Below are 11,186 nucleotides of genomic sequence, written 5' to 3'. Positions count from 1 at the left end.
TCATTTGCTCTGCAAAACACAACAGACATGCATACAGTTTTTACTGCCCCACCCCCACCCCCATCAATACACATTCAAGGCCAGAGGATAGAATATATATGCCAACATTAGTGGTGCATCAAGAAAACAGCAACTTCCCACCTCCTTTTTTTTTTTTTTTTTTTTCTTTTTAACCCTATGAATCAAATGTAGTTTGAAAAGTTTCAATCAGTCCCCCCCAAACCCGCTCAGGAAACACAGAAGTCCATCTTTACTTCCAGAGAGAGCCGCTGTCTCTCTCAAAATTCTTCAGAAGACTCAGATTCCTGGTTTAAGAAGATTTTCATTATTTAAAAAAAAAAACTCTAACAAAAAAAGTCCGACACACGAAGCACAGGATGAGAACAGAAGTATTCCCTGTTCGAGCTGACGGGAAGTGATGATCAGAACCCTTTTGGCTGCTTACGGAGACCCTCGCCCTCCAGAGCCGCGGAATGATCAGCTCAGTGATAGCTGAGAAATGTTCCCTTTGATAAAACACACAGCTACTACCACCGAACCTGACGGATCTCCTGAGCAGCAAGCACCTTCTTGGACTACAGCAGGCCTAGAACCTGTTATCCACCCAGGAAATTCATATACTTGATTCTGGCCTGTAGAACAAAGTCAATATTAACAAACAAAAGACACAAAGACTTACATTTTATACCCTTATTACACTTTGGATGCTTTGTACAATAGTGCTGAACTTAAGACCTGCTCTTTTCATGCTTGATCTGATATACATAGATATATATAAATGTGTAAGTAATGTGTGTGTATGTAGGTGTGTGCGTATGTGTGTTGGATGTGTGTGTGATGATGATGTGCAAAGATGTGGTGGAGCCTGCACCACACCAACAGTGAGAGGCTCAAGTATGGCTTGTGTCACACATTGAGACGTGCTGCCACCCATAAAAGAGCTGCTGTACATTTAGGGGCCGGAGGTCAAAACGGAGCGGGGGGGTGCGGCGTCCCGTTCCTGGCACCTGATCCGAGTCACATTGTTTAAGTCGTAGCATCGAGGTCACGAAAAACAATCTACGGCGGGACTACTTAGAACAGAAGCAGAACGTGTGCTGAGGCAGACGGGGAGGCTGACCCGTGTGATGAGTGCTACCAGAACGAGATCCAGAAGTTTATCGGGATCATTCTGACGACGCATGATAGGTCTGGATAAAACAAAACCTGATCCTCATTTGTTCCGGGGGAAATCGGGTAGCTACTTTATTTTATTTTTATTATCAGAGTCAAATCCAGAAGTTTCTTTCCACGATATCGGAATCGCTCACAACGTCCTCAGCAGCTGCGCTTCAGATTTACGAGTATAGGTTCATGTTTATTTAAATGTGCTCGATTTTTTTGTTTGTTTGTTTTTGTCCGTGCCACAGTTCAGACAAAAAGCCAAGCACTCATCTCAATATGATGAAGTGACAACCAGTAATTTTCCAAAGAAAAAAAATGGAAACGAGACAAGGGGAGAAAAAAAAAACCTAACTGCTTAGTCTGAAGCAGACATGATGTGGATTTATGGGGTGTTATGTGCTTGGCTACTTCTTTTCTGGGCTGTAGTCGCTTCTGGACTGCATTTTTTTTTTCTTACTTATTCCTTCACGCTAACCCTTTTTTTTTTGGAAAGCATCTGTTAGTGCACTCAAGACCTGAAACTGTCTTGTTACTCTAACAAAACAGGAAAACCAGAGAAGGCTCAAGCTTCTCCAACAACGTGTTCAAACCTGGGGAACTGATATGCTGTTCGTGGGAGATGGTTTTGCTAAATCTTGGAAATAACACAAATGCTCGGCCATTTCATGATCTCTTCAAAAATTCTTAAAAAATGAGGAAAAGGCTAACACACCCACCAGCCATACAAGCTTGATAAAAAAAAAAATTAAAAAAAATGTTTTCAAGACCAGTCCTTAGGTTTCCAAGACAAATCAGAGATGAATCCTCCCCAAATCCAACACAAAGAGTAGTGTTAGCTGAACGACGACTTGGGAGATGCTCTGGCAGTCATACGGATGTCCGTTCAAAGGTAAACAACGAGTGGAGGGAGGGAGGGAGGGAGCGCATGCTTGACCCGTGTTTGTCCGCTGGAAAGAGAACTGGTCAAGCCGTGGAGGTATTCAAACGCACGTGAACAAAAAACACGAAATAAAAATGATCAACTTGATAAGACGCCATCGGCCTCCTACACTTGCAGCTTTCCGAGTCGTCAGGATGTCCTTCATCTCTGTCAGCGCCCACACACAGAATCGCATGGGCACGCGTCAGCGAGGCGTCACAGGTCCGCAGAGATCTGAACAACCGAACACACACACCACACTCGCATCGCATTCATCCACCAACGTCACGCACTTCTAAATTACATCTGTGTGCCTTTTTAGACTAAACTAACCCGCTCCCCAATTTCAATTAGATCAACGTCAACTGGTGAATTATTATCAGCGCGATTTTTTTATTCCTCTTGAGTGTTTTACCAACACCGTACAAATGTATAAAGCTAATGATGTATTACAAAATTTTCTCACTTTTAAAAACAGAAAACACAACATATAATTGTGTTCGTTTTGATCCTGTAGATATGCTGCTGTTAAAGACACACAGATGTGACCAGAACCACACATTCATTTTAGGTCTATTACTCACACACACTCATTGCAAACATGCTGATGCACTCTTTCATACCCATGCAAGCACACACACATACACACACACACACACAGTGTCATAGATCCAAACACAGAGAGCCTGCTTGTTTCTCAGGCGTGCTGTGCAGCCAGGTCCTGGTTGATGAAGCGCCGTAGCCTTTCCAAGTACTGACTGTAAAGCTCGATGTCGTTGTGACCCGCCCCCTCCACCCAGAGGGGCTCCACGGCCTTGGGACAGCGCTCGAACAGGGCGAGGCCATGGGAGAAGTCGATCACCTCGTCCTCCGTACCGTGAATGATGAGCACCGGAGACGGGATCTTTGACACCTTCTCGATGCTGGAACAAAACGTTCAGAGAGTCGGGGATTCAGAATCAATTGTACCGACAAACAAAACAAACGGTGAGCTCAGTGATTTGAGACCTAAAATCTGTCAATTGAACCATTTTGGGACTTTTTAATAACAGAAACAGAGGTGGAGGTGTCACATATTAATGCTTCACAACTGTGAGGAAAGTCGTGCATTTTACCATTTAGTTGGCGTTAAATGTTTTTAAAGCATGTAAATGAATAACAGAGAGGTTAATCATGCTAAAGAAAAGGTATAAGATATTTCAGTTGGATTTCTTTTTCTACTGCCATTAACTATTGAATAAATACAACCTATTTTTCCTTCAACAAGCTGTGTAAAAATATTCAAACAGCCAATTATTGAAACCCTGCATTTATTTGAAACACAGAGATTGGACTGATGGTGAATCCTACAGTTTATAGAGAAAAATAAGGTGGCGATGCACCAGGGTTTTCACCTTTAATGTGACATATTTTCTGTATATTATAACAAGTAAACAAAAGACTGTGGTGGAGACAAATATAAAAAACAAATGTATGCAATAGGTGTGAACACCTTTAAACTGAACTAATAATCTGCGGATCGGCCTTCAGCCTTCTTGGGAACACATGAAGAGACTCGGCTCATCCTGTAACAAAGTTCAGCTGTCCTGGTTCAAGCTTCCTGGCATTTACTTAGTCACATTCTACAGCAGACCGCGGCTCACAAAGAGCTCAGTCAGCATTAAAAGAATCTCATTGTTGCGCAGTATCAGTCAGGATATGGTAACCTCAAAAAAAAAAAAAAAAATCCTGAACATTAGATAAGGAGTGGACTTACTTTGGAAAGGCATCGAAGCAGTAGGTTTTCTTTGTGTCGGGGAAGGCCACTCTCATGCCGGAGGTGAGTGGAGAGTGAAGTACCACAGCGGCACACTCAAACCTCGATGCTAAATCGACTGTGGGCACTGTGCCAATGCTCTGACCGTACAGGATGATGTTCTCAGGGCTGATGCCATACCTGAAAAACAAAGGCTTACACTTCAGAATAAAAGCCCAGAAAAGGGGGACTGGAAAGTCTGTGAACTTGTCAGTGAGTGTGCATCATATCCAGAATAACAAGTTTCACTCTACCTGTCATTTGGACAAGTACGGACAACCAGCTTCATGTTTTATAAGAATATTAACACATAAACCTAAAGAAATGTTTTCCAGAAAACACTGTCTTACATACAGACTGAAAAAAAAACAAAAGAAATATGGAGTTGCACACAACTTCCAGAACTTCCAGCAGCTTTCCAAACAAAGTCAATTGAACTTAAAGCATTAGTCGATCCAGATGAAATATCCTGAACAGAGCTTAGCAGGCTGAGTACATACTTGTGTCTATGAGTAAAACAGTAGTAATAAAACATTTTAAGTAGCCTTTTTGTAGCCCTAAGTTGGTTAATAATTTAGGGAAGAAGCAGTTAATCTGCTCATCAATAGGATGGCCCTTCTGTATATTGTAGCTGATAGGATGGAGAAATCATCCTGTTACTTTAGACATATTGCCTAACGTTGAAAAAAAGACGTAAAAGACGGTCAGTCTGATAAATATCCACTGTTAGATTGTGTCTGAACTGGCTGATTGTCAGAGATAAGACAAAAAAAAAAAAAGTCTAGCAAATTTTCTTTCCTTCAAATCAGAACTGGCCAGCAATCTACGTAAGCTGTTGTGAATTATTCTACACGCTGCACTTAGATAGGAATTTTAGCAATTCATTTTGAACCCGGAAAGAAACCGTCTCCGTTTACCGGGAGCGCAGGGCGTGCCAGGCGGCATCGATATCAGCGTAAAGGTTCTTCTCAGACGGTTTCCCGGTACTAACGCCGTAGCCTGAGTAGTCGTAGGAGAAGATGTTGCAGTTGATGCGTGTGCCGAGGCCGATGTAGAAGCTGCTCATCTGACCCAGGTCTACCGCATTGCCGTGTGAAAACAACACTGTGAACCTGAGAGACAAAGCAGGGAAGGAAAACACCAACAATGTCAGCTTAAAGACGATAGGTTTAACTGACTGAGAACTACGCCTGTCTAACCATGGATTCAAATAAGGTTGTAATGTGGGTGTCTGATAATGCTCAGCTTCACAGTACTCGCTGCGTCTCACCTGGCGTTGGGGGCGCAGCGAATGTACATGCATCCGACCCGGTTCCCTCGACTAGATCTGGTCAGGAACACATCCGTCACATCCAGCTCTCTCTGGGAATACTGGAACTCCGCTCTTTCTGTGAGATGCAGCTTCCACCTGCCTTCACCCACGATACTACTGCTACCGCCGCTGCCAGCTCCACCGCCTCCACTGCCACCACTGCCGCCGCCACCTCCTCCACCTCCTCCTCCTCCTCCTCCTCCTCCTCCTCCACCCCTGTCACCTCCACTACTGGTGCCCAGCCGCGAACGCAGCCCCGGCGCTCCCAGCGTAGGAGGAGCAGCCCCAGAGTTGGGAGCAGACACAGTCGTAGCTCCGGAGCCTGCTTCTGGGTCAGGGAGTAAAGCGTAGGTGGGCTCTGGAGGGAGGAAAGCCAGCTTGGCTGCGATGCGGCTGGGACAAGGGGGGCAGCAGAACAGGCAGCATAGCTCCCGTATGGACAGGCCGTTCATCTTCTGATACAAATCTGAACACGAGAGACAGAAAAATTATGAAAAAAAAACCCCACTTCTTTTAATTTACACTGTTATTCATGTTTAATTAGACTAGCATGTTTCAAAGTATATAAAACAATAAAGGTAACTAATTAATTGACTTCAGGTTGTGATTGGACAAAACTGTTGACTTATTTGCTGGATTTTCGAAGTCCGTTTTACTTTGAGTACATGTGTGGTGAGTGGAGCTGAAAAAGGGAAAATTGTTTTGTTTAACAAATGAACATCCAGGATCTGTTATTTGTGTGATAAATGTCAAAAGTTCAGCTTACAGAAGATGGGATGTACATTTTCCTGGAACTTGGATAAACCCCACAAGTGAGAAAAAAACATTTTGGGACATTTTTACTACACTGAGCATAAACTGAGCCAGCACACCAGGCTCTGGTAAAGCAACAGGCTTTTAATACATATATTGCATTAATATTAAACGTTTCGTGTGTCTCTGGTCTTGTTCTGATGAAGCATCATTCACCGAGTGAGCATGGAGAGGAACATAAAGGAGGGCTGTGCTTTTTGCTCCTGGTATGGCGTCAGCGCTAATATTTTGCATGTCGTCACTCATCCCTCTGAAACTGCTTCCTGCCTCAGTAACGCATTAATCACCGACATAAAAAACAAGTATCTGTACCGGCCGTAGTGACACGGCACATCGGGAAACACGCAAAGGGGAGAGAGGCTTTTCATTAGGCTTTATTGATTTCATCCATGATCCACGACAGAAATGGCAACATGAGCAACATTTCCAAGTTAAAAAGCCTTTCTCCCTCCACCCCACCCGCTCCTAGCTACTCTCCATGCCTCGTAACCCACACTGCTGTTTTCCTACACATATCACTTATCAATACTTACTCATAAACTACAGAACCCTGCAATAAATTATACACATGTTTTAATCAGTCAAATTGATGGACAGCTCAGTTCTAATCAAACCAATTTCAGAGTTGCCTGTTTTGTTTACTGTAATAGACGCTAAGATTTCCTTTTTTGTTTTAAACCCAGGTGCCGTTTTCGAGCTTGTTTTCCATCGACCATGTTGCTTGTTTCTGTCACAAGATCTGGCAGCACTAGGGTTGATGAAGACAAAGCTGTGGACAGGTATTAAATAAGGTACTTCAGAGACGAGAAAACAACCTGAGCTATAGTCAGCTTTTGGAGAATATAGATTGAAATTAAAACGATATTTTTCACAACGTATTTTTGCCACAATAAGAGTGGCACTAGTCCCTTCCTAAATGCAACTAACAATTTATGACGGAAATGACAAAAAGGAGGAGTTTTTTTGTTTGTTTTGTTTGTTTACTCGATCTAAAAAAACCTCTAAATTATTACAACTACGTATATATTTCTATGAGGCGTGCTCTAATAAATGAAGTTGTTTTCTGGCATATCGTATTAGTCATAAAGCTGCTAAATAAACACATAACAAGAGAAGTGATAACAGTTTTTTTTGGCCGGTTTTGAAGAATCTCTCCTGCTTAAGACATTTTTTAAAAAGCACTGAAAACGTTCTAATTTTAATGACATAAACTAAATATTGACGAGGTGCAAATGTTTTAAAATGAGCAGAAGAAATCTGTACAGAGCAATAATATGAAATAACATCAAAACTACAAGGAAAGAAAAGAAGCTGACAAAAACAAATCATTCAACACCCATGTTCTGGCTGCTAGGATTTAGGTTTTACATGCTAATAAACACGATAAACCATGGAGCATTTGATGATGAGCAACAACAAATCACACAGATCTTGACAGAAGTAGCCTCAGTTACTTGGACCCTGGACTTATCTGATGAACATACCTGGAGTCAGAAATACTTTGGTCTTGGTACCACTTGGCACACCTCTGCACCAATGTCTTCTGCTGTTAAGCCAGCTAGAAACTAATACAGACAAATAAACAAAAAGGGGTCATTAAGACAAGTCAACCAGACATTACAGCTCACAGCTGTTTCTACATCTCCTTTTTCTTAAAAGCAGTTGCAAATAAATGCAGATGCTGAGCAGAGGAGCTCAGTGTCCTGGCATCCCAACAATGAGGGAAGGATAGCCTTAATGCTAAGTAATGTGGATTAAAGTTAGAGCTTCTACTAATATCATGTTGTTGTTTTTAAAGCTCCTGCTGTAAATGACTGCCATTTTTTTTGGTAGCGTTCACGTTCAACGGACGGTCAAATTAGTGGCAATAAATTGCTCTCTGGTCAAGATGATGGGTGATATTCTCAGACTGCCATGCTAATGCATCATGTTGTAACAGCGCTATTAAAGCTCGAGGTTTCGGCCACGGACGCGAGGCAAGCGGCCGAAATGCCCCAGCTGTAAACGTGAACCGAGCCCTCGCCTATTGTGTGGTAATTCTAGCCACCAGCTCGGCGGCGATCATGTATCGCAGGAACGGCTGCAGCGGGCAGCTAACGGTAGCCTGCTAGCCGCCTCCTGTTTGGCCTGAAAACGAGCCACTTACCGCTCGGCGGGACGGCGAGCCCCGAGACGGCCACAGAAGCAGCGCAACACTTCCTAAACCCTCTTTTTGTCTGGACATGGATGGTTTTACTTCGGCGGAGTAGCCAGTTGTCGGTGGCAAGCTAGCTGGAATTCATCTTTTTTTTTTTTTTTTTTTTTTTTTACTACTGTCCGACTCCACCCGGAAGTGACGTCAGACGGTTTTCAAAACTTCATTCAAACGTTGCTCGGAGGGTTTAATTTCCACGATTTACATGGGTTTTAGCGTTGTGGGGAAAACAATAAATAAAACTAGGATAGATATGTGTGCGAGTAACTCAAAACTTAAATGTCAGGTGAATTTAAAGGGAACCAGTGGCTCTTTTTGTGTCTGTTTTGGTGTTAATGAGCACAAGTTGGGTTCAAATTCTGACCAGCTCAAACACCAGCAGGACACTTTGGACAACAAGCCTCTATCATTACTAATTAAAATGAACAAAAGCAACCAAAAAGTCATTTTTAATCTGTCATTTTGGAGTTCAGAGATCTTACCCTGCACTAATGAGCCCATACCTGAGCAGCACTCCAACAGGAGCTGTATGGAGTTGGCTCCTCTCTTTTTTTGCAGCTTTAACAGCTTCTACTCTTCTCTGAAGGCCTTTCATGAGATTTTGGAGCATTTGCGTTGGAATTTGTTTCCCAGTCATTCTGTAGAGCATTTATGAGGTTGGACGGCACAGCAGGGCAGTGGTTAGAGCTGTCGCCTCCTGCACTGGGGTCTTCCTGGTTGGAGCCTGCCTGTTGTCCTCGTGCACATCTGGGTTTACTCTGGTTCCCTCCCACAGACCAAAAACATACATGTTAGGTTCATTGGTAACTCTTAATCAGGGATGTCCAATCCTGGTCCTCGAGGGCCACCATCCTGCATGTTTCTGCTCCAACACACCTGATTTGAATCAATGGGTGATTAACAGGCTTCTGCAGAACATGAAGAGGTAATATTAACCACTGAATCAGGTGTGTTGGAGCAGGGAAACAAGGAAAACATGCAGGATAGGATAGGACAGGACTTGCGACCTGTCCAGGGTGTCCCCCCGCCTCTCGCACAGTGACTGCCGGAGGCACCAGCTCCCAGTGACCCGGAAAGGACGAGCGGGTAAAGAAAATGGATGGTTGGTTGGATTTATGAGGTCAGACGCCGACGCTCACTGGGGCTGAGCTCAGGACTCTAACCATGTCTTCATGCAGTTCTTGCTTTGTGCTCCGAGGCACAGTCATGTTTCCAAATTTGGAACGACATCAGTGTCCAAAATGTCTTGGTATGCCAAATAATTAAGCTTGTCCATCACAAGAAATAAAAGGCCTAGTCCAAATCTGGCTGAAAGACTTCAATTTAACAGTTAACAAGTACGGCCAAATTTGTTGATTTATTTTCCGCTCATCTCCTCTTTTATTAAATTATATTTGAAATGTCCCTTGTTAATTTACTTGTCAAGTACTTAAAACATCTAAAAACCTAAACATTGTTGCTAGTTGATGAGAATTTTTGTATTTGGTTAAAAAAAAAAAACATTTTTTTTACACTTTTACTTAAGCCCCTTTACTTATTGAGTCTTTTTGCTGTGTTTTGGTATCAGTAAGTCTTTGAGTAAAGAATCTGTTGGTCCGCTCAACCTGTGTGATAATTTGTTATTATTATCATATTTTTTTTACATTTAGACTACAATTATTACATTGCACATACAAAGGTTTTGTTTCAGTCTCATTTTTCTTTTTTTTCTAAAATGTTTCCATCAATGAATATTCAAACTTTACACGTTATAGCATTGTATCATAGTGAGTCAAATCTAAATGTAAATTTGAAAAAAATAAATTATCACAGCATTTGCAGAGCAGTACAAATCTCTTTAATAAATAAAGGCATGGCCCTAAAAGGGTTAAAAAATTTTAAAATGCTTTGGGCGAACATGCATTCATCAGAGAAGCAAAAATGGTTTTGTATGGTTTAGGACATCTGGATTAAAAAATAAAACAACAAATCATTACTGGTATAGTGGTCACCCTGTAAAAAACATTGATCTATTCCATTTGTACCCACCCTGAATATGTTCCTAACCTTTGAAGTACTGCATTTTGGTCCCTAAATTCAGCGAAAAGCAAAAGTTCATGTGTTTGTCTCGATCCAGACATGTCTGTGAGAGAGCATACATGGGTTTGAGTAGAAGCAAAGTTACAGAACATCACAACATTTAAGAGCAGAAACTTACAAAAAAAATCTACAATAGATTAGTCCAGAAAACACATGTGACAGTGTTGCTCTTCTTACATTGGCTCTATTGTGTTTTCTAAGATGGTTTTGTTTAGCTGCTCTTTTCTCTAAATTATCTCTGCTTTTGCTAAATGGTTTATGTGTTTTCTAAAAGGCTTTGATATTTTATGGAGTTGTGCTTCGCGAAATGTTGCTCTCTCTGAACAATTGTGATTCTGCATGGAAATTTAAAGTTCATGTTTTGTTTTGTTTTATTGTCTTGTAAAACCAGATTAAGCATAAGTATAAAATGAAAATGTTTATTTATTCTTACTTTTTTTATTACCATCGTCCACATTTATTTGCTTCCTTAACCCAGCTGCATTTAGAGTTTTCACACAGGTAAAATTAAATTCCAGATTTTTGTTTTCCAATATTTCATAATTTTCTCCTACCTTTGATAATAATAGGTGTTTTCTTTCTTTCTTTCTTTCTTTCTTTCTTTCTTTCTTTCTTTCTTTCTTTCTTTCAGGAAAAGAACCAAATCTGTAAGCAATTTTTCAGTTGATTAATCCAGGCCCTGATTGATTACTTCCTGACTAATGTATTATTCTTATTATAAGTTTGCAGCTTTAAGTTTCAGCCTTTAATTTCACTTGCAATATTATCCAACATGAATTCAATGATGGTTTGACACAAAATGCGCGCGCGCTCGTGTGCGCATGAGATGGAGAGAGTGAGAGAGAGAGAGAGAGAGAGAGAGAGAGCGAGAGAGAGAGAGAGAGAGAGAGAGAGAGAGAGAGAGGGGGGG

The 11,186-nt window shown here is 41.7% G+C and overlaps 1 protein-coding gene across 2 annotated transcripts; it reads right to left on the bottom strand.

The window, feature by feature from the left end:
• Positions 1–120: 120 nt before the first annotated feature.
• LOC108239535 (alpha/beta hydrolase domain-containing protein 17B) lies at positions 121–8,960 on the bottom strand. Of its 2 annotated transcripts, none has more exons than XM_025007249.2 (6): positions 8,701–8,960; positions 7,488–7,568; positions 5,149–5,656; positions 4,796–4,990; positions 3,840–4,019; positions 121–3,006 (listed from the first exon to the last, which is right to left on the bottom strand). In XM_025007249.2, the coding sequence occupies exons 3-6, from the start codon at positions 5,640–5,642 to the stop codon at positions 2,781–2,783; spliced, it is 1,095 nt and encodes a 364-aa protein (XP_024863017.1). In that variant the 5' UTR covers positions 5,643–5,656; positions 7,488–7,568; positions 8,701–8,960; the 3' UTR covers positions 121–2,780. The 2 variants fall into 2 exon arrangements, with proteins under 2 accessions (XP_024863017.1, XP_017277789.1); XM_017422300.2 differs by lacking the exon at positions 8,701–8,960 and adding an exon at positions 8,150–8,305.
• Positions 8,961–11,186: the final 2,226 nt, after the last annotated feature.

The sequence above is a fragment of the Kryptolebias marmoratus genome, linkage group LG20 (assembly GCF_001649575.2).
Source record: "Kryptolebias marmoratus isolate JLee-2015 linkage group LG20, ASM164957v2, whole genome shotgun sequence".
NCBI classification, from domain to species: domain Eukaryota; kingdom Metazoa; phylum Chordata; class Actinopteri; order Cyprinodontiformes; family Rivulidae; genus Kryptolebias; species Kryptolebias marmoratus.
The sequence above is the reverse complement of the archived record's forward strand: the minus strand, read 5'-3'. Positions and strand labels throughout refer to the sequence as shown.

Excerpts from the sequence above, each read along its gene's own strand:
- LOC108239535 (XM_025007249.2), bottom strand. The coding sequence starts at position 5,642 with ATGAACGGCCTGTCCATACGGGAGCTATGCTGCCTGTTCTGCTGCCCC. Across the intron at positions 4,991-5,148 it reads CGCTGCGCCCCCAACGCCAG|GTTCACAGTGTTGTTTTCAC; the intron begins GTGAGACGCAGC and ends TTTGTCTCTCAG. Across the intron at positions 4,020-4,795 it reads TGGCACGCCCTGCGCTCCCG|GTATGGCATCAGCCCTGAGA; the intron begins GTAAACGGAGAC and ends TTTGTTTTTCAG.